Source organism: Tauraco erythrolophus, chromosome 18, assembly GCF_009769465.1.
Source record: "Tauraco erythrolophus isolate bTauEry1 chromosome 18, bTauEry1.pri, whole genome shotgun sequence".
Taxonomy (NCBI): Eukaryota; Metazoa; Chordata; class Aves; order Musophagiformes; family Musophagidae; genus Tauraco; species Tauraco erythrolophus.
The window spans coordinates 17,330,943-17,358,133 of record NC_141482.1 but is presented as its reverse complement, the minus strand read 5'-3'; the positions used below and the strand labels follow the sequence as shown (position 1 = coordinate 17,358,133).

Here is a 27,191-nt window from a genome sequence, read left to right as displayed (position 1 = left end):
CCGGGCCCGGGGCGGCCCCCGAGGGCCGGCGCGCCTACCTGCTCCCGGAGCGGGGCGGCCACGCGTGGGAAGTGACGTGGGGATAACCGGGACCGTGAGCGCGACAAAGAGACCCCACCGGAGGGCAGCGCGGGGAGCGCCGTGAGAAAAGTCCCGGGCGCGCACAATGCGCATGCGTCACCCCCCGCGGTGCCTTGGCGGGCTCGGCTGTGTGCGGCCGCGCATGCGCTGTGTTCCGCCCCGCCCGGCGCGCGCGGTCGGTGCCGGGCGGAGCCGTTCCGCCTCCCTCCGGCGCTCCGTACGATGCTGCCCTCCGACCCGCCGCGGCGGGGTGAGAGGTCGGGCGGCCATCTTGTGGCGGCGGCGGCTTCGGCTTCTTGTCGCTGAGGCTGCGTCGCGCCGTCCCCCGCGGGCGGAGCGGAGCGGGCCCGGCGCGGGCCGGGCTGCCGCCATGTCCTCCTTCTCGGAGTCGGCGCTGGAGAAGAAGCTGTCGGAGCTGAGCAACTCGCAGCAGAGCGTGCAGACGCTGTCGCTGTGGCTCATCCACCACCGCAAGCACGCGGGGCCCATCGTCTCCGTCTGGCACCGGGAGCTCCGCAAAGGTGCGTGTCCGGCGGCCGCCGCCTTTCGGCGGGACGCGCGGGCCCCGGCTCTGCCCGCCGCACCGGCGGCGCGGGGACCCGCTCCGGCTGCCGGTGGCGGGGGGGGCCGCCCGGGAGCGGGACCGCGGCGAGGGGCCGGCCCGTCCGCACGGCGCTCTCCGAGCTCTCGGCGCAAACTTCGTGCTGTTTAGTTTTGGGGTTTTGCTTCTAAATTTGGGGTTTGGGCGCGTGCTGAGCCGTTCCGGAATTGCGCTGCGGGATTAAGGGGTAAAGCACAAGCGGTTGCGGAGGTCTGTAAGGGCGCGTTGGCGCAGGAATCGTGCAGGAATGTTTTGTGCTTTTTCTCCTTGCGGATTGCCTTCACCGGAGCTTGCCTGCCCAAGTGCTAGTAGCTTCCCAGGCGCCTTGGCAATGGAGCCGGGGGCTCTGCCAGTGCCAGCGCTGGTGCCCTGTGCCCCCGGGCAGCTGAGGAACCAGCCAGGGTCACCTCTGTCCTGGGCAGCCAGCGGTGTTGGCCCCTGGGAGCGGGGGGTGCTGGTGAAGCTCAGGCTGGAGCATGTTTCCCGTGGTCCCTGGAGTGCGTGATGTAGGAATTGTTGGAAGATGTGAGTTGACCCGCTGTGGACACCAGCGCTTTTGTCCCACCTCGTGTTTACGGCCGCTGCGCTCTGGGCTCCCACGGGGTCTGGCCGCAGCAAAACAGGGAGTGATGATGTCAAGATGGGAAAAACTTATGGTAGATGGAAGAAATTTAACGTGACTTTGGCACGTCATTGTCTGGAAAAATATTTGAGTCTCCACAGTAGCTTTCTTCTGCAGTTTCACTGTTCTCAATTAAGTGGTTCTATACCAAGTGTTTTTCCTGAAGTTAATTAACGAAAAATAAATCTGTTGTTACATTAAATTGCTGGTAGGTTAGAACAGCTTGTTTGAATCATGTGTTTAAAGTTTATTTTTTATGCAGCTTTCCTCAGAGTTGAGGTGTCACTGTGTGCAAAAAGTATTAAACTCACGTTGGTTTAATAAATCAGTTAGAAAAAATGCAGCGGAAGTGAGGAGATCAAGAACTACTTGACTTGAAGGCCTCTGGTTTGTCTTGGCAATGTGGAAATATTCTGAACTTTGTTTTTAGGATAAAAAACTGTAAGCAACTTTGAAAACCATGTGAACGATTGCAGGTGAAAGAAGTGAGAACTAAATGCAAACTCTCTCTCTTTTTTTCCTTTTTTTCCCCCTTCCCAGCAAAATCGAGTAGGAAACTTACTTTCCTATATTTGGCAAACGATGTCATCCAGAACAGTAAGAGGAAAGGTCCTGAATTTACTAGGGAGTTTGAGTCTGTTCTTGTGGATGCTTTCTCTCACGTTGCCAGGTATGTGCTGTTATGTATTCCTTCAACTTTTCTCTCTCTTGAGTTGTGTTCTTGTCGTACAAAGTTCCATTCAGTTGGATTTTGTTGGGTTTTTGTTTGTTTGGGGTTTTTTTTTAAGCCTCAGGGATGCTTGTACCCTGTCTCTAGGAGAGATTGGATTCTGACTACTTCAGGGCTGGGAACTGTTTACTGTTAATGCTTCTCTTTGGGGAAGCTTGTTGGTACGTGTGTCAGCCCCCTCCCAGCGTTGCACGTTTGTTCTCTGCGTGCAGCTCCTGCGCGCTTTGTTTGGATCGTAACCAGAAGATCGTGCGGATCTGTTCGTGGGCGGTGAGACCGTAGTTGTGTGTGTTCGTTAAAGCCGTGTAACGAACGGCTCTTCCCCGTTGTCAGGAGACTGTAAAAGAGCTGATGTTTTGGGATCTTCTGGTCTTCAAGTCTTCTGGTTTGAGCGTGGCTTCTGTTTGCATCGCTGGTGTTAATGGTTGGCTGATGGTTAGTCTCCTTCATAGGGGAAGAAGGAGTTTTGTAGTAACAGGGAGGAACTGATGCAGCTACCATCCTGTCAGAAACGGTTCCCTACGCAGCATAATCTTTCCTTTTATCTCAGCTGAACGGCGTTACGTGCCGTGTGTTCAGCGGAACGCTGCTCGGGATGGCTGGCTGGCTCCAGTGCACTCCAGTGCCTAATGATCCAGACAACCTGCTTTTTGATTGGGATGTTATTGACTGAAACAGCTGTTTGAAGTTAATGCTCTGAATTGTAAACGTGTCAACTTGGGGGTGTTTTATAACTCTTCTTGCAAAATCTGAATGATAGCAAGTTTCTTCCTTCAAAACTTTCCCTGCTTTTACTTTGGGATGGGAATGTGGGGCACTTTCAGGCAATCTTTGGTCCGAATAAATGGGGAAAATTGGCCACAAATGTGTTTTGCGCAGTTTGTCTCAGACAACGTGCAAAAGATTCTGTACAAATATTACAAGGGATGCAGCTGCTGGTTTGGAAGATGCTCTAAAGAATGTTTTTCAGCTGACCTGTAATTATTTCAACAGAGAGGCAGATGAAGGCTGCAAAAAGCCCTTGGAACGATTGCTTAACATCTGGCAGGAGAGGAGTGTGTATGGCAGTGAGTTCATACAGCAGCTGAAGCTTTCGATGGAAGACTCCAACAGCCCCCAAACTAAAGGTAAATATGTGTTGCTTCTGCTGTGGCCTTTGCTTTGTTTGTAAATTGGAACGTGGTTTGCTGAAAGTATCGTGAGGAGTTGAGTTGAGTTGAGCTCTGGGCTCCTGTTGTTGGGTTGTTGCTGGAGCTGGTTGTGGGGATTCCTTGGGGTTGTCTTAAGAGAAGGCTGATTTTCGTTGAGCTGGCAGTTCCAGTTTGAGAGTTGTGACTTGTGGCTGGCAGTAAGCTAAACTTGAGGTGATTTCTGCTTCTGCTCACATGGACAGAATGCTCCGGGGCTGCCTTTTGATGTGAAGACGAGTCAGTAGGGTTCAGGGAACTGCTGCGTCCACCTCGTGAGTGAAAATTGTCCACTCCATGTCCCTGAGAATGGTCAGCTGGCTTATTGTAATGGTTTATTCCATATTGTTAGTGCTTTCATTCTCATACTGGTTTTTTTATTTGCATAGTTACTATATTTTACTATGATTTTAAATAATTGAAGGCTGGAATATATGCCCAGAAGCTGGTCTTATACCAGCTGATGTCGTTTGGGGAAAACAATAACGTTGCATCATTTAACCTTGTTAGCACATCACAGTTATAACCTTATTATTGCGTGAGAGCGGTGTGAGAACCAGGGTATTGGCTTCTCCCAGTTACTGAGCTTTTGTTCTGCTTTGGCAGATGCTGCCTCTTCTATTTAACTGGTAGTACTGCCGTGGGAAGAGGGGGCAGTAGGATGCCTAACCCGAGGAAGGTGAGGGTCATTAAGAATCCAGAGTGTTCTGGTCAGGGGAATATTTGTCCAGTGTCTCCAAACGAGCTAAAACAACACTGGTGCTTTGGCCGAGCTGCGCTCTGTTCCCCGCAGAGGTGCCATACTTTGGGACAGAGTTGGGTTCATCCGTGGAAAAGTGCTCTTATGCCGTTCTCAGGTGGTGAAAACAAACAAGATGTGTCTACTGAAGCTGTGAATTAATGTGAAGACATGAGCATGAATATGAGACACCATGTGAAGACATACATCCTTGGCTGTGGTTTTGTGGTTTCTCGCATGCTTCTTCGGGCAGAATTGCTGGACGGTGCTTTGGCAGCTTACACCAGAGGCCTTCCAACTTAGATGTTCAGAAAGCGTTGCCTTTTTTCCCCCAAACGCTGGGAGACCAGCTGACCTGACTGAAGGAGCTTCCTCTTGCGTGTCAGGGCAGAGGGAATCTTTGCTTGGAGTGGTGGGAGAGGGGAAGGGTGGAGGTGTCCAGCCCCTACATGAAATACCTCACATCGGGGTCTTTCTGGTGTCTGGGTGCGATGGATGAGACACCTGTTGTCACGAGAGGACGGAGTTTCCGTGCCTGAATGCCTGCTGAGCTGATGAATGGTTTCAGACCCTCGGTTAATTTAAGGTGCCAAGATAAGCGTTTCACCAGTGTTTGATTTTTGATCTAAACAAAACGATACTGTGCGTCCAAAAAACAGGGCTGTGATTTCCTGCAAACTGATGACCAGCTGGTGCTCAATGTCATCGTCCCTTGGGCTGGTGGTATCAATCGCTCCTGCTGCTGTTATCACCCCAACTTAAAAACGATTTTACAAAACCAAACCCTTCCTAAGTGTAACAGAGCTTTTTCTCTGGGAAGCAGAATGAAGAAAGCAAAATGTTTTAAGAGCTGCTGTGTGTGCGTCCTTACTTGGCGAGAAACTTGGTTTTTGTCGGGGTAATTGGAGATATTAATGTAGCATCTCTTATTTGAGAGAACAGTTCAGGCCATATCATGGGTGTGAATATTGACTGCTGCCTTTTCAATTCATTGTAAACAAGAAATTGACATTTTTGAAATAAGAGAAGAAGAATTTTGACTGACTTGTTTTCGAATTAACTTCTTAATGATAAGAGCTAGTTTCACATGGGTTTTTTATGGATTTCTGAGATAAATTGGTGTTTGTCCAGTTTCTGGTGGGCGACTATGTTGCAGAAGGCTGTGTTGTAGTTACTCTATTCGGTCTTCAAACAGGTGAACATAAGTGAGATGGACAATAATGTATCATGTTTTACAGATGTAACGTTTATTATAAAAGTGGAAAACCATAGTACAGCGCTCCTCCAAAACCATTCTGCGTTCCTGGGTTGGTATACACCCAAGGCAGACGCAGCTGAGAAACAGGCAGTGTTAGTGTCTTAAACTGGTGCAAGGTTGTGCCATTAAAACAACATTTTGAAGCTCTTTAAGGGTATCTGGTGCTGTGATAATGAGTATTCTTTTCTTCAGGCCAAGGAATGGCAACAGGTGCGGTACAGGTGGTTCTCCGCGGCGTTTTCATGTTGCAGTGTGTCAGATTCCTGGGCTGATGGGTGCTGCTTTCGGAGCAGGATGGCTCTGCTTGGCTGCAGAGCACCGGTTACGCTTGGAGTTGTGGAACCTGCCAGAATAGAGCAGAGTCCTGTGCTGGTGAGGAGAGACATCTTAAAGCTGGTTGGTGTGTGTTTCGGTGGAACAGCTGATTTCCTGTTGGGCAGTAGCAAGGCCTTGGGTGAACGTTCAACAAGTTCCTGGCAGTGAGCAGAACTGGTTGCACAGATAATGAAGCTTTGCCTTCGGAGGGGTGGAGGGAAGAGTACCGGCCCTTTCTAAGTGTTGTATTCCTGGTTCTGACTTCCTCAGTGGCGCAGCGTGCTGCCGTGTTTTAGCCTGTCGGTCCCGTAAGGAAGTATGCAAATACCTAGAAATGAGCTCTTGAATATGGATATCTTAAATTGTTTTAACAGGAAATGTAGTCATTAAGCTTGCATTTGCGTTCTCATCAATCTTGTTTTTATTAGAATGTTTCTTTTTGCAAGCAATAGGCAGGAGATGAACCACCCGTTTGTGTTAAAGCCTGGGAAAAGGGGGTCCGTAGAGGTTTGGTGCCAAATCCTTTGGGTAGCATAACCCGTACTGCTGATGTTTTCTTCTCGCTGTCTTTGTGACAAGCAGTTGAAGGAGGACGTCGGATGTGCTCTGAGCTAGGAGTGTCTCACTGTGACGCGGAACTGAACTGGTTCTGTCTCTTTTGCTCTGGTTGTGTCTGCATTGCAGATTCCAGCCCGGGAAGTCAGACCCACATTAAAACATGGAGAGAAGCATCAGAGAGCAGAGCAGGCAGGAACGCTTCCGAGGATAACTGGAGCAAAGGCACCTGTGGACAGGGCCAGGTGTAATTTTGGAGCAAGTCAACTCCGGCTGTGCTCGACCTAGGAGAGGCTGCCAACAAATGTCTTTTGTGATCAGAACTTAACCATGAGTAACCTACCCCCAGAGAAGGAAGGGGTTAGAACAGTTGGAGGGCACCTGGACCGTTAGGTTTCTCTTGTTTTGTTTATCTTCTGGTGTTCTGGGATGGTCTTCTGTTTTCTGTAGGAAAGCCGTCTATTTTTGTTGTCCTTGTGTTCAATGTTTTGTCCTAAATCACTTTCCAAAAGTGTTTTTCCTATCAGTTTACTCGAATCTTGCACAAGTTGCTAAACTCCTGGTGCTTGGAACCTAAAACTACAAAAGTTTAGTTTTAGTTATAGTTTGGAGAGGCTTGTGTTTTGTTACGCTGATTGAGGATGGGAGCCCTGCCAACAGTAAAAAACTACTGTAACTCGGGCAGCCTGCCTTTCAGGGAAACAGTTACCTGCAGAACCTCCGAAGTAGGAACCCCTGTTTCACAAGTTTGCCTGTTATTCTGGAACTACAGTAGCTGATCAATGGGGTTTCCTTGTGGGTTTCCCTGTAGACAGAAGTTTCTGCTCATGCGACTTGTCCTGTAACTGTTAGAAAAGGCACATGATGTAGCTGTGCTGAGACTGATAACTCCTCGTGTGAATTAATTTTTTTTTTAAAAAAAAATGTGAACCCTTTGCTTAGTTCCCTCCAGTGAAAGGCATTATCTACGTGGGGAGTTCTTCACCATGTGGTGTGGCTCCTTCTTGGATGAGGAGGTGAACGTAGCCTCATGAGAGAAGATGATAATTTTATATTGCCTTCAGATTAAAAAAAAACCCAACACATAAACCCACTGTTTTTAACAGAGCAAAGTTTTAAACTCCTAGTTACGCTTTTAGATGTGTATGTACAGATTCCACAGTTGGTTCCTCTTACTGTGCCTGTGAGCCTGGAGTCAAACCAAGGACGCCTGTCTCACCTCTAAAACCAGTCGTCAAGAGATGAGAACAAGGTGAACACCCAGGATGGGACCACCTCCCGTGTTGCCAGCTTACAGGAAAAACTCACGCTTTGTCACTGAGGTCTTTGACACTGTAAGCTTCCTCAAGCCACCAGAGATGGTTTGAAGACTGAAAAGTTGGTGGAGAAATACCTTTACAAGTCTCCCTGGACACTGCCACAGCATGGTAACAGCAACCTGGAGTTTCGCTGCGAAGCTGCTACAGCAGCAATTGTCTGTCATTTTGGAGAAATGAAGTGTTGTGCTTTTGGAAGGCTTCTAGGGAGTGGTTCAGTTTGAGCTGTGAAGACGACCTCAATGAAGCAGGAAAGCTGGCTTTGTCTCTAGTAGTGGCTTCTCTGTCTTCTTTATGTCTGTGTCAAGAATGGGCTCTGGATTTTCCTGGAAGAAGCTGTCCATATTCCACAAGGATATCTTGCTTGTTTCAGAAGATGGGTGTTACACACCGTTGTTGAATGCTGATCCGTTTTAGACGCTCTTGATGCTGGCTTTCCTCTCCTGTTGGATTTGACAGCCTTTTTCAGAAGTGTAGACCGTGGTGGTTAATTACTTCTGGCTAGCAGGTCTTGAAAGTGACCCAGGCAGGGTGATCTCTAATTTGTGCCTTCTTCCTGCTCTCTTTCAGAGGTCGTTTCCCATCAAATGCTCTTGAGTTTGAAAACAAGTGTGTGTGGTTTTTCCTGTTTTGCTGAAATGGAGATGGTGTTCCTAGGATTCTTCAGTGAGGTCTTCTGCATCCTTGCATGTACAGACACACGTGTGGGCAAAATCGACCTTTTAGTGCTGTTTTGCATTTGAGTGTTTGGAATATGGTGCCAACATTTGAGTCCAACTGTGGTCATCCTTCTCTTTAGAGAGCTTCATCATTGTAGCGTCTGGTACAGTTTTTTTGAAGTAGAGATAGTGAAGGTGGGCAGATCTGGCACCCAGACGAGTTGCTTATATGTGTCTTTAGTTGCAGAGGAGAAGAAGTCTTTAAAGCGGACTTTTCAGCAGATACAAGAAGAGGAAGATGACGATTACCCTGGGAGCTACTCACCCCAAGACCCCAGTGCTGGGCCACTGCTGGTATGTGGGCTGGGTCGGGAGTGGGAGGTGTTGTGAGAGGCACCTCCTGGGTGGTGCAGCCACGAGGTGGAGCTGCCAACAAGTAAAATGCTTTTAATGGAGAAATTCAGTTGGGGGTTGAGAAGTCCATGTGAAATGGAACAGATTCTTTTCTCATATTGAAACACCGTGCCACTTGTGGGCAATTTCCGGCAGTCTAAACCAAGGTCTGAGCAGTCCTGCCAGTAAAGGATCCCGAAGGACTGCTGGAACAGACCATGGAATTCCTCCTAAGACCAGTGTGTCATCTCTCAAACCCAAAGTCGTAAGACAGTTGAAAATTATTTTTTGTAGGACATCTCTCTCCATGTGTATATTAAAAAGCTCAGCCTGCGATGGATTTGTAAGGAGTTGGTTAGGAAGACCAGTTCTGGAGACTTTATCCTGAGGCTGACATGTTAGTGGTGTGGAAATAGCAGGAATGAAATAGAGGATCCTTCTGACCATTTAAGGCTACAAAATGAACATATGTTTAACCATTGCCTATTTGAAAAGGATAAAATAATACACCATCCATCTGGTAGAGTGTAAACATTGAAAAATAAAAATAAATAACAGTTGTCAAGGAAATAAGTGAGGGTTTTTGTTGTTTTTACCTCCAGATGCCTTGCAGATTATGGTTTCTTTTGATTATAAGCATCGTGTTTGTTACTGTTGGAAATCATTAGCAGTTTGCAAAGATGTAGTAAATATTAAGTAATGAACTTCTTTATTTTTCAGATTAAAAAAATATTTATTTGAACTTTTTCAGTATTTTTGTTGGTTTTCAAACTATCGAAATGTAGTTTAAACATCAGTCGTGGTGTTCACAGAGCTAGAGTCCCAGTTTCAAAAACCTCCCGTTGAAACATCAGTATTTTTTAAAACAAAGAAGCAGTGCTTTTTTCTTCTTGTTCAGGGAGTCTTTATCTTTCTCCTTTTTTTATTTTTTTTGAGCAGGAAGGAAATACGGTGTCAGGGGAGGTCCTCTTAAGGCTGTCCTTATCCACATGCTTTTAAGCTGGGATGGATTTCGAGTGTATTCATTTAAACTGCCACATTTTTTGTGTGTGCTGAAACCAGCCGGGAGGTGAAGTCGAGGGGATGCGGTGGGTGCAGTTGAGTTGCAGAGCACAGGGTGCTTCCCAAGAGCCCTGAGCTCGGGCAGGGCAGCAATGGCTTTGCAAAGTCAGGGCAGCATCAAGGTTGCTTTAACAGGGATAGCTTTTGTGTCATCATACACTTTTTTATGGTAGGTAGCCAGTTACAAAATTCTGAATCTTACAAGGATGGAAATCTGACACAGTTTTGTTTGAACTGATACAAGCTTGGTTTTAGGTATTTTTTGCTATGTCAGAATGTACCTTTGGAACAGAACAAAGGTGTAATTGTGCTCCTGCGAGTCTTAAGAGAAAGCAACAGGGAGCTCAGCTAAAAGCTAAGAATCTCCATTGGATGTTACACAGAGGGCTGATGGCTGTCTCAGGCTGGTGAGCTCATGTACTTCTCAGCTTTGTCTTAAACCATCACTTCTCTTAACTCAAGTGAGAAGTTTTCCACTGCAGAGTCTTGCAAAAGATGAACCTACTGTAATTATGCACAAGTTCCTCCACACTGGGATAGTGTAAACTTAGTGAATACTCTCTGTGCTAGGAAGCAACAGTTTAAAAATTAATTGAAGAAAATATTCCCAAAATGGTTGCTTTCAGGGCTGGGTGACCTCAGATGCAGTAGCCACATCCACAGGAAATGACATAAAAGTTACTTGGTTTTAATGTCAGCTTGCTTGTCTTGTAGACTGAGGATTTGATCAAAGCCCTACAGGACCTGGAAAATGCAGCGTCAGGAGATGCGACAGTTCGGCAAAAGATTGCCTCCCTGCCTCAGGAAGTCCAGGATGTTTCCTTACTGGAGAAGATTACAGGTATGAAACTGGCAGATGAATGAACACGGGCCCAAAGAATAACTTGGACATCAAAGAGTTTTTTCTTTAAATACTCACAGCGTGTGGTGGAGTGAAATCCTGCTTTTGTGTCCTTGTTTTGTAGCGTTTGGGTAATTAATAGTAAATAGTGAAATTGAAGATGAAGCTTACGTAGCTTCTTCCATGTATTTTTTTTGGCTGGAACGAAGGCTTTCGTACTTGGAGAGCACCAACAGCGTTTTGCAAGAATGTAAAGGAAATAGGGCCAGAGCTCTCAAAGTGGATGTGTTTGAATTTGGACACCTTGACTGTTAGATGTTTTTGAGTTTTATCAGACTGCTGAGTACACACATACTGCTTGATTGCTACAGAAAAGGAAACTCGCTACTCCCGTTAGTCTGCCAGTCTTTGTTTAAACAGACTTTTGCAATTGTGTTTGAAAAGTAATCTTAATAGAAGCATTTAAAGGTTGAACTGGTTTCACTCTTGTTCCTGGAAGTACTTGTCATTTAAAACTCATTATGAGCTGTCACTTATTCGATCCTTTATAACGTGCCCTTACAGTGTCCAGCTGTGAAGACTGACGTGCAATTCATATATTTGCTTACATTGATACATGTCAATGTAATAACATTGGTCTTCTATATCAATAACTCATTGATATCTCTGAGTTATTCAGAGAAAAGAGGAATCAAGAAGTGCACATTGTGTTTAAATGTGAAAACCACCTGATTTGTTTAACGGAATTCTGAAAGTACAGCCCAGAGTTTTAGTTTAACTGGCCTGTTTGTAGAGGCTATTTATGAATTTATTGCCCCCCAGGCCTGTCATTGACATCTCTGCAAGGATGAAACGCATCAGTCATGTCAGGGTCTAAAACACCCCCTTCCTGGGTCGGTGGTCCTGCCTGTTTCCTTTCTATCCACTGTGATAAGAACTCTTATTTTTCTGTCAAGCCAGAAGTGTATTTGTGAATGAGAAGTTATGGTGTGTGTGGCTGGGGAAGTGTAGCCCTTCTGTCAAAGGTGAAAGTTGTAAACTTTGTCCCCTGAATTACCCAACGCTTTTGTGTGTAGACAAGGAGGCGGCCGAACGCCTTTCCAAGACGGTGGACGAAGCGTGCCTGCTACTCGCCGAGTACAACGGCCGGCTGGCAGCAGAGCTGGAGGACCGGCGCCAGCTGGCACGCATGCTGATCGAGTACACCCAGAACCAGAAGGATGTACTGACAGAGAAGGAGAAGAAGCTGGAAGTGAGTACTGGTAACACTGGTGCTGGCAAGCCGATTGCTCACCAAATGCTCCCAATGACTCCTGATTTATGTGTTTCTCTCAAGGGAGAAGATTCTCTGTGTTATCTTTAGATCCAGAGTAACACAGGGCTAAGAAAGTGGTGTAAAAGTCTGGAGAAGACAAATCTTTTCTGATATTCGGTCTAGTATGTTTTTATATGGACATGGAAGGCCCAGAACTCAATGCTTTTTAAAGAAAAATAAGCTCACCTAAGAAAGTTTCTTCAGATTTACTCTATATTTTTTATGAAATCCCCGTTTCCAAAAACTTGAGCTCTCTTGGCTGTAATTAGCTGGGTTTTGTTGGTTGGTTTTGTGTTCTTTCCCTTATTGGTGGGTGCCCCTCATCTGCCTTCCCAGCCCCTGCGTGATACGGGGATGCAGTTTTTGGATCTTCTGGTACCCGGCTGTTCCCAGCCACTCTTACAGCTTCGGTGGTGGGGCGTGGGTCGGGCTGGTACCAAAGGACACGACTTGTGTTTCGTGCCGTGGTGCCCTTGCGTGAGGAGGGCAGGATGCTCTGGAACATCCCGCGCCGGCAGCGGAGCATCCCCTGTGCGTCCCGGAGCGAGCCGCTGGAACGCGCTCTCGGGGGATGTCCTGTCGGCGCCGCGCCGGGGCACTGCGGTGGGAGTTCAGTGCGTGGCCGTGGGCGCGCGCTGCCATCGGGGCGCTGCGGCGAGGGCTGCCTCTGGGCTGCGGGCTGCTGGTTCGTGTGAACAGCTGTTGCTGGGTGGGACTGGAGTTGCTGTGGAGGACAAAATCTCCTGGAAGGAGACTGTGCTGTACCAATGGCAGGCTCTGTTTACTGTCATGGCAAACCTGATCCTCTGACGGCTAGGCAACATTGTCCGAGGTAATTTCCGTTTGAATGTTTTCTTTGTCATGTGTGTTTATACTAGAGTTTCTCCATGGCTTGTGACTGTGAAAGCCTTGCTTTTCCAGAGCAGCATTTTTTCCAAATCAGCCAAACAAGTCAGAGTTGGCGTGGGTGGGTGTTAGTAATTCTGTTGGCTCCTTTAGCTCGAACTTCTTCAAGCACAGTGTCTGTCCTATGAGCGAGTAACTAAAGGTGCTGCCAGACACAGGTAGGAACGATGCCATAAAACCAAATTGTGTTTGGCACCCCATTTATTTGCTGAACACTAGTGAAAGTCTTGGGTCATTTTTTGTTTTCTTGCTGAAAGAAAGACACCTGCCTAGTAGAAACATATATAAGTGTGTGTGTGTGTGTACGAACATATATAAATTATAGACATATTGCAGTTTACTTTTTTAAAAAAGGCAAGAAACAGGTAGCAAAATTCTGCACAGCAATGTTTTGAAAAGCCCAGAGCAATCCATAAATTCGAGTCAGTTTGAGACTGTGAAATTAAGAAATTCACAGTGACAACATTAAATGGAAGTTTCTAACGTGCTCGCTGAACTGGTGTAACAATTGTGTTGGTTTTGGTTTTGGAAAATACCCTTTTGGTAAGGAATGCTACGTGAAAACTAACTCTGGCAGAGGCAGAAATGAAATCCTGAAAATTAAGCGGTTCGCTGGCTGAGCTACTTTGTTGATAGGAATAATCCTGCTGATGGCAGCAAGGCAGGTTGCTCGCCCGCCGCGAAGTGTAAACACATTCTTTAATATGCTGGAAACTAAAGAATGATCTTATTAAATATCTGTCAAATCTCAAATCTTAGCTGAGGGATATTGCCTGATTAAAGCATCCCATTGTTCTTGAGTTGTAGAGGGTTAATAAACAGTGGAAGATGTTGGTTACGGAGACGGAAGGCCGTATCTGCTCATCAGCTTTGTTTGAGTCTTTGATGTTCTGGCAGTAATGTTATTGATAAGCCTGGATTTTTCTTTGTAGTGCTAATAAGCATTTTAATAGAAGCATCTGAAATTCTTGTAGCAATTAAGAATGTATTAAAACCCACAACATTTACTCAAGCAAAGACTGAAATAAGAACATAACTTGAAACAATCTAATTTTACATATTTTCTCATTGTATGCTTTGCTCTCTCAACACATCTTTTCCAGAATCTTTGGCACTGTCGACTGTAAGTTTTTTCTCTTGTGAAGTGAGTTCCCTGGCTGCCAGATGAGATGGCGTTTTTAGGTAGAAGATGGATTGTTTACTCACTGTCCTAATCTAGCCAGGGCTGCGAGTTGGGGAAGGGGGTTTCTGGTAGTACTGTGACTCAGGGCTTTGTTTTAAGATTCGGAAATGTCTGATTTGGAAATCACTCTGGATATTTCTTGTGTTTTATTTACTCACAAAGCAAAGTCTTTCACTATGACAGTAATGAAAGTAGCTAATCTACATCTTTCGAAAAGCAGCTTTTGTGGTCTAAAGAGCTGCAGTTGCTTGCTAATCCTATTAATGCTGTCCCTCACGAAACAGCAAATTCTCCAAACGCGTACATAAACTCAGCGTGTTTATGTCTAGTGGGCCGATGCTCAAAATGCTTTGCAATGTCAAAACCCTGCGACGCAGAGCTCTTGTCATCAGGTGCAGAAAAGCTGTTTAATTAAGGGGCAGTGTGCTGAGAAAGGTGGTTTTGGACAACGAATTACACCGTTACGCTTCAGCACTGATGCAGACTGGCACGGGTACGGACTGAAACAGCGCAGCGCTGAGAAGCGCTTGTAATTCCAGGGAGAAGGCTGGCACAGAGCCTGAAGATCATAACATATGGACAAACCCTGCTTTTAGGGTAGCAACTGAAAAAATTGGAAGTGTAATAATTAGGATTACTTTGGGGGAGGAGGGGAAGATTGTAGGCTAAAAATGCTTGGAAGGAGAAGGTAGAATTACTTTTAGTTCTGGCAATCAGCTGCAGAGCGAAATCAGCCGAACCAAAGCTGGTGCTGAACAGCCTGTTACAAGGCATTATTCTGAAGGGTAAATACTCCTTAGGTTAACTTCCTGAGAGGTACGGTGGCTTCTGTTGTTCAACATCTGACCATTGAATTCCTTTGGAAATGGTGTTTCATCTCGGTGAGAAACGGTGGGCTCGATACTGCAGCTGCCGTATGATCTGCCATGGCCCGGGCTGGGCAGGGGTCAGCCTCGGCTTTCAGAGCCGCTGTCAGGAAATAAAATCCATCTTCAGACAGGCACAGAAACAAGAACTGGTGTTCCTACACGGATGAGATAAGGCGCCTTTGTATCTCGCGTGAGCACTCAGCTGCCGCTGCAAGCGCCCGGGTTGGTGTTATTTCTGGCTCTCGCTGCCCCAGTTACAATTACGGGGTACGATCCGCCGGGGAGGCGCTTCGTCCTGCGGCACCTCATCTGCGGCACTTCCAGAGGGAAGGATTGGCTTTTGAAGTCGGTGTAGCCTTTGTGAATGCGTGGCAGGCAGGTAGAAAAAAATCCAGGGAATCTATTTGTGTAAAACTGAAGTGTGCCCGCAAGGGGGGAGATATCCGGGAGAACATTTCCATGGTGGTGACTGTAAAATGAAGTCAACTAAATAGATGATGGGACTAGAAGAACCAGGTGAAAGCAGTGCTGGAAAATGGGAAATTGTGGGGGGGCTTTGTGGGTACCTAAAACAACTACTGACAGTAGAAAATGTGGAGTAAGTGGAGGGGGCGGTGTTATAATCTACTGGGGAGAAGGGGGGACTAGAGAGGAGAACAATGTGCGTTCCGAGTGTTTGGATTTGCAGTCAGAGATGCTGAGTTCTTCCCCGCGCCCCGCGAATGGGTTCTGTGCCCGTGTTTGCGAAGGGTGGCTGAGGAACATGCACCGTGTACATGTGCCATATGTACAGTGTGTGCGGGGGGCACGTGTGCGTACGCACTCATGGCTGTGTGTGCGTACATGTGCGTATTTAAGATCCAGTTTAGGAGAATTTTTCTGATTGTTGACTGCACCTGAAAAATTGTGACTTAGACTCCTGCTGAGAGCCGCGGGGCTTTTCAGATGTCGGTGATTTTAATATTCCTGGCTTCAAGGCACCTTTAATAAGGTGTTAGAGCTGTGCCCGTGTGAATTTGCAAGCCCTCTTTGATAGTGCATCTCCAAAGGATGAAGAACAATCTCACTTGAGGCTTTCTGGACTGCCTGGCACTACACATTTTCTTGAAATACGATTTAGTTCAGCGGGTTAATATGCAATTTATTGCTGTGTTGCCTCCACTGCTCAGGTTTTTGTTGCGTGTCGCTGTTGCCGTGCCTTTGGCTGCTGCCTTCCTCCCAGGCGAGGATTCTTGGCTTGTGGCGTGTTCACTGCAGTGGTTTAGGCAGGGAACAAGAGATGAAGGGTTAGTTGTTCTGCCAGGAAACAAAAGTGTCGGTGCTGTACACGGATGCGAGTAGCAGGAGACAGCGGTGGGAGCGGGGCAGCGCAGGGGCTGTGCCGCTCTGCCCCCTGGGCAGGGCACGCAGATCCTGGGCGGGAGCACCCAGGCACGGAGCATCATGTTCAGGTCTGCAAAACCCAACTGCTGAGTAACGCGGCAAAAAGTGACTAACGGTTCCTCAGTGTTTCCAGCTGTGAGCCGGCCGTGCCGGTGGGCGTGGGACGAGGAGGAAGGCTGTGGCACCGCGATACGATAAACCAGCGCTGCGGTCAGGCTGGCTCTGGGGTGCAGCTTGTGGCTCGAGGCAACAGCTGTGGTTTTTGCACAATGCAGAAGTAGAATTTCGTCACTTTGTAGGTGTTCATCATTACAGTAGTACTGCAAATGAAATCATACTGAAATAAAAAATAAAAGCAAGCAGAAATAATCCAATGTTAATACGTAATGTTTTTACACTTTTTACTGAAGCGAACCAGTCTATAACTACTCTTTTGCTTAGCAATCTGAAGCATTAGGATGCTTGGAGAGGTGAATATGTAGCTGTTTGGTTGTGCCCTAATGTTGATTTTTGTGGTGAACATCATTTGTGCCTTCCCAGTGTTTACTGGGGGAAGGATACGCTGCAAATGAAGCCAGGTTTCATCGCCAGTGTACGGCAGCAGCCTGGGCCAGTTCTGAGAGAGCTTTTCAACCTTGCAGAGGCTGGTAGATGAGGAGGAGGTGTCTCCAGCGGCTGGAGAAGTGCTCTGCATCCTCTCGAAACGGCCTCTGTTGCTGACTCCTCTTCTGGACAATTCGGAGTTGTCCTCAGTAAAGAGGAGAGCAGGAGACAAGTTATGGTTTCCGAGCACGCGATTGTGCCAAGAGCAGAAATGCCATCTCTGGTGAAGTGTGGTGAATGATGCTGCGAAGGAAAGAAGCCTTGTCAAATTTAAAAGAGCAAGACTGTGAACAAATTTAAGGCATGAAAATCAACTGTGGCTCTGTAAGGAAATACATCGTTCAAGCTCCGATTCCCGGACCGCACCGTTCGGGTTTGTTGGCTAGTGCTGCTGCCAGATAAGGCAAACAGCTTCACCGCTGGCACTGTGCCTTGCTGCCCAGGTGGGTTCTGCTGCGCTCAGCTTGTGAAATGGAAGACGTTTCCCTCCCTGTTGCCTGACTCCTGGCAGGGGCAGGTGGTCTGCGTGGCTATTGGGAAGCCCTCGAGGCGGTGCCGCGCTGACGGCAGCGCTGCTTTCCAGCTCTCCCAGGTATGGAGGATATTCTGTCCCCTCGGCAGCGCAGTCGGGCGCTCGGGACACGGACCATGTGCTGTGCAGCTGGAGGCATTTCTGCGCTTTTCTCGGTGGGTTCGTGGCTGCCGTGCCGAGAGGCCGTTTCCATGTGGGCACACGGCAGCCTTGTGCCGGGGCCGCGCAGCTGCGGGGCTTTTCTAAGGTGGCACGAGTGTGTCCTGCTCCAGCAGGTGTCTGGACCAAGGATTTCAGAGGACTGTGGGCTCTGGATCAGGCCTTAAACGTGTCTAATCTCTCACTTGGGTTGGGCTGAATTTGCATGGAAATCGGCACATTTGTGGATAATTCATGTTTTGTTTCTGGTTCTTTTCTGTCTTGGTTTTTGTGTGAATGTTTGCAGCTGCCTTCTTTTGACCGAGACTGCTTTTATTCCTAGGACTGCAGGGTTTCTTTACAAGGCAGGTTCTTGTTTGTTTTGCAGACAGACTCTTCAAAAACTTGCTTTCGATGAGGTCTGGGTGGTTATAACTGATGTGGAGGACGCTGCTCCCCCCTCCCTGCCCCGCCAGTTGAGCTGTTAGTGATTCTGCTTGGCACGCTGGCACTGCCTGCCGCCGTCACGTGGGGAAGATCGATTTGTGCTCACGCGGCGTGAAATACAGGATGGAATACGGTTTTAAAACTGGGCTTATTCAAACGTGAAGCTTGAGAGAACATGGAAGGAGGTGGGTTTGAAGGCAGGAGAGAAGTGCTGATACGCTTTTTGCATTGGAGAAGGGGAATTTGGAACCACTCTGGAAGAGGCCAAACAGAATAGCCTGGCAGGAGGCGAAGCGAGCGCCTGCGTAGCATGCAGACCGGGGATGCTCCGTGCCGAGTCGTTGTGGAGCACAGAACCCAAATCAAATGGCAGGCTTTTTAAAAAGTCAGCTAACAGTCATCTATGCTAAAAACATGTTGGATGTCCTCTAGGTGTGTGTATACTGGCAACACTGGTTGATAGTAATCCATCTTAGATAATAAAGAACAACCTTTGGGGAGAACAAACAAACAAACAAACAAAAACAACCCCTCACTGTTCTAATTTTTGATATGCTGTGTCTGAATATTCTGTCAGGACTAAGCCAAGGGCTTACGTGTGGTGTTCACATTCTCTCTGAGCAGGAGCTTGACTGCCCTTGCTCTGGAAAGCTTTTCGTTTTTGATGTTTTCTCCCAACACTCTTGACATGCTCATTTCTTACAAATATGCTGTCATTGTGACATTCTGACATATTTTAATGAGTATGTTTTAAAAGTACCTTACATGGGTGAAGTGGCAAGCAGCGAAAGCTAAGGAATGCCGAATCACCCCGCCGTGGTAGTGTTGTACATTTAATGTTTTTAAATAGAGGTTTTATATGACCATGTAATTACTGTCAAACCTCTCACTTCACTAGGTGCTCTTCAGATTTCTTTTGAGCCTCTGGTGCGTTTTTTCTGACTTCTGTGGTCTCTTGCTTTCACACATCTGGCTCAAGCTACAGCATATCAAAACTGAGACCGGCTGCTCTTTCTGTTCACTTTCTGAATTCTCATTAATGCTTAACTAGATGTTTTTCAGTAGGTGCAATTGCTGTGATGACTTACAGTGTGTTACTGCTTGACCCAGAACAGGAACGGAAGCGTCCAGTGCAAATTCTAAGCTAAAATAACATGAAGTCTGTGCTGCGTAACTCGACAGGGTGAGCCAGGCCATGCAGCAGACCTCAGAACGAATCCCTGTCGTGTCAGTCACGGTCAGTTTTATAATGTTCAAGCAATTCAAAATTCTTTTGAATGAAACGTTTCCGTCAGATTTGCTCAGCGGTGTTTAATTCTGATTTTGGGTTTGTTTCAAGGACTAAGTATCTAATTCGCTCGGCCGCTGTGGAAGCGGAACGCCGCGTGCTGAAAGGGCGTGTGGACGAGCAAAGGCATTCGTGTGGCACAGCGCCAGTTTTTCTGTATCATCCTGAAACTCCTGCTTACAGCAAAGATCTTGTTATTTTGTCTAAAAAAAGCAAATAGCATCCAAATACTATTAATCTTAATGGAAGCTTACTATGCAGCGAGGCAATTAGCTCGGCACACGGAGAACAAACGAAGACCTCAGCAGTGGTTTCTTTTAAGTGCACTTCATATTTTTTCAGTTTTGTAGAACAGAGGGACCTTATGCAGAAACCTGCAAGATGCAGTTTCAAAGCATGTCATGGGCTACACGAAAAACGTGGATTCCCATAAAACCTGCTTCCAGAGTCCTCCGTTGCAGAATATGGCCACAACTCGGTTTATGGAAAAGAAAAGCCCCTGCACCTGGAAGGGGGTGACGTGTCTCTGCTTGTGCGTGTTCCTGAGCGGAGCTGGGGTGTGCTCCTGGGCAGTAGCAATGGCAAATACAAGTAAATGTATGAAGGTGACAAGATCCAGGGTGCGTCTCCCTGGGAGGTGTTTCTGCGATGTTGCAGCGGGACTTGGGAATTCTCCGCTTCTGGGAGCAGCTGCCCACAAGTGGGCTGCCTCCAGGCTCCGTCTTCGACACCCTGTCTCTAGATCGGATCGTTGTCTCGATCTTGCAGTGGTGCCCGGCAGGTGCTTCGGTGCCGTTGGCACTCCCGTGCCCAGCTTTGGCATCCGGTCTCTAAGCCCTTCGCCGCTCGGCCGCGAACCGGCACAGTGTTTCGGTGCCAGAGCAGATGGAAGGTGTTAAGTGCACCAGAGATCGCTAACGTCGCCGGCGTTGTGTGCCCGATCTGTCCGGCAAGGTTCATCTCTTCTAGGAAATCCTAGTTCCTGGATTACTCTCTTGGAACATCATTTCCATTCCTGAATTTAGTGACGTTTTTCTGAGCCAGAGTTTTTAATCATTTTGGGGCTGTTGCTGCCTTTTCCTTGTGAGTATTTTTTTTCTCTTTCTCTCTCTCTCTCTTTTTTTTTTTTTTAACAGATAGGATTTAGGCCTCACTGCTTTAACAAAAACTTGTGTGTGGACTAGTTAGTGCCTACGTTAACCTTCTAGTAAGGTAGGATTCCTTGGAACTGAACAGAGCAGAGTGCTCTGTTTACTGTCTCTCTCTTTCCCCAGTGTTGGCTTCCACGTTCTCTTTGGGAAGTACACTAGGTGTCGGAATGCAGTACTTCCACGGCTTTCCTCTTTATCTGCTTTTGTTCTGTATTCCTGATTAAGTATCTGGGGTTTTCCTCCTGTTCTTGTTCTCTTCATAACATGACATTTTTGACTTGTTTCCCTGTTTGAGTATTTTCCCCAATGGTATGGCATGGGATGTGGGGTGCGTTCTTATTTTGATCCTGATTCTTTGTCTTCCATTAAAACAAAACAAATACTCACAATCCTAAATTAATGAGCACACCTTCTCCTGAGTTGTTTTTTTCTCGTTGTTCTCCTCTAGGCGTGTGAACAGTGCACTTTGGTCGATGAAGCTGATAGAGCTTTGTTTGAATTTCAGTATATATAGAATCATAGAATGGTTTGGGTTGGAAGGGACCTTCAAGATCATCTAGTTCCAACCCCCCTGCCATGGGCAGGGACACCCTCCACTACACCAGGTTGCTCAAAGCCCCATCCAGCCTGGCCTTGAACACTTCCAGGGATGGGGCAGCCACAGCTTCTCTGGGCAACCTGGTCCAGTACCTCACCACCCTCAGAGTGAAAAATTTCTTCCTTAGATCTAATCTAAGTCTACCGTCTTTCACTTTAAAGCCATTGCCCCTTGTCCTATCACTACACGCTCTCTCCAGCTTTTTTGTAGCCCCTTTAAGTACTGGAAGGCTGCTATAAGATCTCCCTGGAGCCTTCTCTTCTCCTGGCTGAACAGCCCCAACTCTCTCAGCCTGTGTTCATAGCAGAGGTGCTCCAGCCCTTGGATCATCTTTGTGGCCTCCTCTGGACTGGCTCCAACAGTTCCATGTCCTCCTTATGTTGAGGTCCCCAGAGCTGAAGGCAGTACTGCATGTGGGGTCTCATGAGAGCATCAATAGTTACCTACCACTGTAGGTGGCACTGCCTACTTTTCTGGCAGACAATATCAACATTCATCTGCCTATTTCCCAATCCCTTTGCTTGAAAAGGAGAAAGAAATGTGCTTGCTGTTGACCTGGGGCCCTAGAGTTTGGGTCCAGATGTGTTCGAGTCTGGTTTTCATTTAGGGTGGTGTTGGCGCAGTTGTTCCCAAGATCAGGAAGTTGTGGAGTTGGTGGTTTGGTAGTGAGAGGGCTCTAGATAGGGTTTCTAGGGCTTAGGGTCCTAGATCACTCGTTGACTCTAGACCATGTGCTAGATGACGTTCTAGATCACTTGTTGTTTCTAGAGCGGGTTCTAGATCACTTGTTGGTTCTAGATTGGGGTTGAGTATGATTCCTGATTGTTATGTACTCAATTTCATGTTCAGGAAGATGGTCTTGAACTTCAACTCACTTCTTGGGTCAAGACAAGTTGTTTTGTTTTTTGGATTACGATCTAGCTTACTGCTTGTTTGTAGAGCATGGTTCTAGACCATGTTCTAGTCCACTTGTCAGTTCTAGAGCATGTTCCAGACCATGTTCTAGGTCACTTGTTGGTTCTAGAGCATGTTCTAGGTCGGGTTCCAGGACAGCGGTTTGTTCTAGAGGAGAGAGTGGGTTTTTCTTTACTTTTTTTCTTCTTTTGAGAGGAAGGCTCATAGAATGGTGGTCCTGTCATCCTCCCATAGCAGAGTAGAGGGGCAGAATCCCCTCCCTTGACCTGCTGCCCACGCTGCTTTGGATGCAGCCCAGGACACGGTTGGCTTTCTGGGCTGCCAGCGCACGGTGACGGCTCATGTTGAGCTTCTCATCAACCAACACTCCCAAGTCCTTCTCCTCAGGGCTGCTCTCAATCCATTCTCCATCCATCCAATCCCTTTCAAACACAATCACTAGGAAGTGTCAATATTCTCAGAAGTCTTCTGAAAACACATTCACATGAAGTTCACTTGCATAGTTCATCTTTTGTATTTTCTACAATGACTCGCCTGTCTTGTTCCACAACTCTCTCTGATATTTCACTGGTTCATTTCTACGTTTTTCAAACTCCAATGAATTATCCACTGTCAATTCTTTCCCAGCTGCTTTCCGGAATGCTTTGGTCCATCTCATCTTTCTGGGATTTTGCTTCCTTTCGAAGTTTCTGTGGCATTTTGAGTTGCAGAATCTAAATATCTTGCAGTCGTTGCGCATGGACGTGACGCCATGGCCTGGGTAGATGGGCCTGGAGCAGAAGCAGCACTTCTCGATCCGCATGGCCGGACCCCGCTGCGCCGCAGGCCCTGCCGGGAGGACGTGCCCCGTGTACGTTAACAGAAGTGTTTGGTTACCACGCTGTGTTGGCTCCCTGAGCCTCGTGAAAGGATTTCAGTTTGAAAGTGGCTGTTCAAGGACATTCTTATTTGATGCTGGCAGGAAATTTCTGGTATATGTTGATGTAGCCATCACAGGCATAGGGGTGTTCTGGGTTGTAATCAGCTGCTGCTCTCGCTATTCTAATTCAAAGTAATGAAACACAGAGTGTAAACTCGTTGGAGTAACCCCACAGGAACTGCTCTGCTTTGATATTTGGAGAAGGTGAAGAGAATTTCTGCCATTCAGAAGGTTAGAAAGATTGGATTAAAGTTGTAAATTCTTCTTCAGAAAGACGCTTTGACTAAATGTGCGCCTAGTTTTATTTGATCTTCAAAGATAAACTTCTGTTCTCTTGTAAACCGTTCTCTTTGCCAAGAAATTAAGAAATGAAAAGTCAGTTAACGTTGCAGCTGACTGTACGGAAGCCTGTTCCGCGTACGATTTTTCTGAAGCTCACTGTTTCGTGCGCTCTGGAGATGCCATGGAACAGATGCCATGCAGAGCTGGGTGTAGATGGAGCACTCGGAAAGAAATGATGCGATACTGGGGTTTTATTACTTAAAGAGCTGTCTTCTGTGACTGTTATGTAAATGTTTAGAATCACAAAACTTTGAAAATTACATGAATATTGATGTTTAATTGAGCTTCTGTGTTGGATAACCTGGATGTGTGTCGGTCTGCTCTTAAATGGCCTCTAAACGTAATTTAACACGGTGTGGTTCGTTCTTTCATTCTCAGGATCCAAACTCTTCCTCTGTTTCCGCGTTACGAAATACTGGGCAGTGTTACCTGGTGTCTCTGAGGTTGTGGAGGTTCTGAAGATGGACAGATATCGCTTCCTGGAGTTTTAATGCTCAATCCAGGCCTCATTTGTGGAAAAACCCCTTGCACGTTTCCTCTTCTGGGACTTTCCGATGAAAATCGGAAGATTTTAGTGTCTGTGTTTTCCTTGGTTTCAGTGCAGTGTGGATGTGTCTTTCTCCAGTTCACGTTCAGTGCTCGTACACGTTTGTGGTGTCTGCCAAGGTGCCAGTCTCATGGCACAGCTGCTGTGGTTGCTGTCGTGACTTGCCTGACAGCTCATGGAGGAGGCTTTCCCAACAGCACTTGTGTTCGATAGCGAAGCTCGGGTTATCTAAACATTCAAAATCGATCAAACTTGGAAAAAACGAGCCCTTTGGCAGCACAGCCATGCCAACACCCCGGCGTGCCTCACCCGCCGCCCTTGTTGGCAGAGCTGTGTCTGAGGAGCGCTCCGGCAGCGTTCCTCCTCCGGCAGCGGGTGGAACTCAGTAACGCAGGGAAGGATCCGAGGACGGAGCACCAGTGCAGTGACACGTCTCTCGGGTACTGTGCCAGGCCCTGCTGGGTGCAGGTCTGGGGGCGTTTGACATCACTTCTGTGAGTGCCACAGGGCAGGGTTGTGGGATTGGGATGCCCAAGCTCGTGGACAGGCTGCAAATTTGGGTGCAGATGAGAGGGTCTGCAGTCAGCCCAGCAGTTGCCCAGGGAACCAGTGCCTTGCTGGCTGCTCCCAGAATCCTCCCCTGGAACACACTGCTAGCTTAGCTGAATGAACAGTGCTTCTCGTTGTGCTTAACCTGTGTTCTCCTGTCTCTTTCCCTCAGGAATACAAGCAGAAGCTTGCTCGGGTAACCCAGGTCCGCAAGGAGCTGAAATCCCACATCCAGAGCCTTCCGGATCTGTCGCTGCTGCCCAATGTGACGGGAGGTCTGGCACCTCTGCCGTCTGCTGGCGACCTGTTCTCGACAGACTAGAACAAACGTGTCCCCCAGCGCCCACTGTTGCCAGCAGAAGTCAGAGGACTGGTGTTGACTGGAAATCCAGTCTTCCGAGATCTGCGGTAGGAAGGAAGGTGCAGACTGTGCTTTCAGCCTCTCGGCTGCTCACGCTCACCCTCTCTGCGAACACTGGCTCACGTTGAGGGGAGGAAGAAGAGCGAGTTCTTGCGAGCTCTGAAGGGAGCGGGGAGAGTCCACGTAGGCAAATTTGCTCGTATTTTTCCATGCTCTTTAGTTGCTGTTTGCTCTTAGCACTTGTTACCCCCACAAAAGTCGCAAGAATCATGTACATACATAGCTGGGAAGTTTTCAAAGAAAGGTTGACCATATAATGTTTTTCTCTGTGAAAGTATTGTATTATTTCTGAATAAGTCTTGTCTGTTTTCGTTGGGTTTCTGAACCTCATCTCTGAGAGCAGTAGAGTGGCTGCTGGGCTTCGCAGGGACGTGTGTCTGCAGGTTCTGTACCATGTCAGCGTAAGGAGAAGGCATCTACTGAGAAATATTTCCTTACATCTACAGTTCCTCGTGCCGTTGTGGGACTGACACGAAGATAGTTCCCGTTTGGCACGTCTGTAAATTGAAACTCACCACAGGCAATAAAAATAAGCAGCTTTTCTTTGTGAATTAGAGATGGCTTCAGAATTTACGCTCTGCTGAGCAATGCAGAACTGGATATTACCTAAGTGGGAGTGGAAGTAAATTTTGTTCCAGCTACCTTAGATTTATGCCACATTTTTCTTCTTCGTTGTACGGAGTTAGATGGTCGCAGGAGCTTTGGTGTAAGGAGCTGAGAGGTTGGGCTGGTGCGTTGCTGCTGGTGATGTGCCGGTGACAGGCACTGTCCCATCTGCTCCGAGGGTGCTTACGCTGAAATGCCATTCTGTACGTTCTCTCCATGGCTTTAGTGAAGTTGTCTGATGCACAGAAGTTAAATGTGGTATAAATATTTATTTATATAGGAAATAGACCCCTATATACGCACATATCCTGTATGCACACGTACCATGTCCATGCATGTAGATACTAGAAGGATGTACTTAATTTTGTGTCACAGATTATTGTGAGTTAATTTTTATAATCAGGAAAAGTTGGAAAAAAAAAAAAAACAAACCAACATTTAAAATCCTCTTTGTTGCATTATGTTGCTAGCTAATGTTTTAGCTGCCACGGGTGTAGTTAGGTTTCAGTTTGTGTGTGAGGTCTAACAAGCTGGACTGATCACTGAAAACCATTCCAATTTGGATAACAATTCTGTTTAAATTTAGCACCTCTCACTATAAAACATTTTTTAAGTTTCTGGAAACACTTGGTGTGATAATACAGGTTTGGTACCACAGAGGCTGAGATGAGTTACGTGATGTGCCGTGTTTGTGCCTCCCCGTCGCCCTGAGCTGCTGTTGTCAAAGACGTGAGAGGAAGCCTGCAGCTTGTTCCGCGTCCTCGTTAATTTATTTTGCAGGGTACTCCGAGCCTGTTCAGCACTCAGTTAAAACAAGGAATGCAGTGTTTTTGGGTCATTGTGTTGTTAAGAAGCTCTCGTCCTTTTCTTACTGACACTTCGTTTTGTCCTTTTTTCAAACTCCTGCGCCCTACTGCCCAGCCAAGGAATGTCTTTTTCTCTTTAGTTTACAGGAGATTTTCCAGTGGCAGAACTGTTCTTTCCATGAATTGATTTGATTGTGCAGCTTTTTATGGTCCAAGTGTTATTTAGATAAAGCACTGTACATTCTCTCTGCTTTTGCCAAAAATGAGAAACAAAAAGCCCCCCCCCAAACCTGGAAAACCTGAACCAAAAGACTCATTTCTGTCCTGTCTCAGCTCATGGCGTTGCCCTGGGGCTGTCTCAACCGGTAATTATTTTGACCGTTGGTTGAATGTGTATCCATTATAGGACAAAAATTTATCATAAAAAATATTATGTAGACAAATGTGTTGACATCTCACACTGTAGTTTTGGGCAGATCTTCTGTGAGAGAGTCGTATGTCCTTTTTTTTTTTTAATTGCAATGTATTGATTTTTTTTTTTTTTCAAATATATGTGTGTGTTTTATTTTGCTTAATTTAAATGAAGTCTCGTGGTTTTTAATTTTATTTGTTTTACTTTTTGGGCAAAGGGCATCTGGTGAACTGGGTGACGTTCTCTCAAGGTTGAACAGATTTCCCCAAGGTGTGTCTTTTTTTAACAAAAGCTTAAACCTGTATATGAATTGATTTAGGAATTAATTTAGACATATAGGCTGCCAGTTGTGACAGCAGTATATTCTGAAATGTCTCATAGATCTCTATTTTTGAATAAAGAGGGTGTCGTTGAATAGTAGTGGCTTTACTTTTTTTCCACGATGCTCTGGCACACCCAGGGGTTGGGGTCAGGGGTTTTGCCCCCTGAAGTCGGAGGCGGTGGCTGCCCATCGGTGCTGACGTTGGCATCTGTGGCCGCCGGACAGCCCGTGAGCCACATCGGTACCCGACCTCCGCAGGCGATGACTGCAACGAACACCATTAAAGTACGCTGCCCCACGCTGCCCTCTGGTTTGGGGGGCACGAGGCAACCGCAGACCAGCCTCTGAACTCACAGATTGACTCGTGGTGTGGTGTCAGTAACGACTCTGAAAAACACCGAGACAAAAGGCAAACCTGGGAGGCAGGAGCGGGGCGTTGCTGTGCGAGCGTCAGGAGCTGCCATACCGCCTGGTGGGAGCCTTGTGTTGGGGGGGTCTTCACGTCTTCTGGGGTGTTAATTTTCTTGGAGGTTTGGGGGGGCTGAGGGGTTCTTCAGTTAACTACTCTGCAATGGTCTCT

General features: G+C 47.0%; 1 protein-coding gene across 2 annotated transcripts; it reads left to right on the top strand.

Annotated features, from left to right (window-relative positions):
- Positions 1-435: 435 nt before the first annotated feature.
- Positions 436-26,704, top strand: RPRD1B (regulation of nuclear pre-mRNA domain containing 1B). 2 transcript variants are annotated; one of them, XM_086622798.1, is made up of 8 exons: positions 436-602; positions 1,845-1,974; positions 3,028-3,123; positions 4,354-4,369; positions 8,313-8,417; positions 10,239-10,359; positions 11,436-11,611; positions 24,217-26,704. In XM_086622798.1, the coding sequence occupies exons 1-8, from the start codon at positions 452-454 to the stop codon at positions 24,364-24,366; spliced, it is 945 nt and encodes a 314-aa protein (XP_086478924.1). In that variant the 5' UTR covers positions 436-451; the 3' UTR covers positions 24,367-26,704. The 2 variants fall into 2 exon arrangements, with proteins under 2 accessions (XP_086478924.1, XP_086478923.1); XM_086622797.1 differs by lacking the exon at positions 4,354-4,369 and having other exon boundaries at positions 3,028-3,161; positions 8,305-8,417; positions 10,233-10,359.
- The last annotated feature ends 487 nt before the right edge of the window (positions 26,705-27,191 follow it).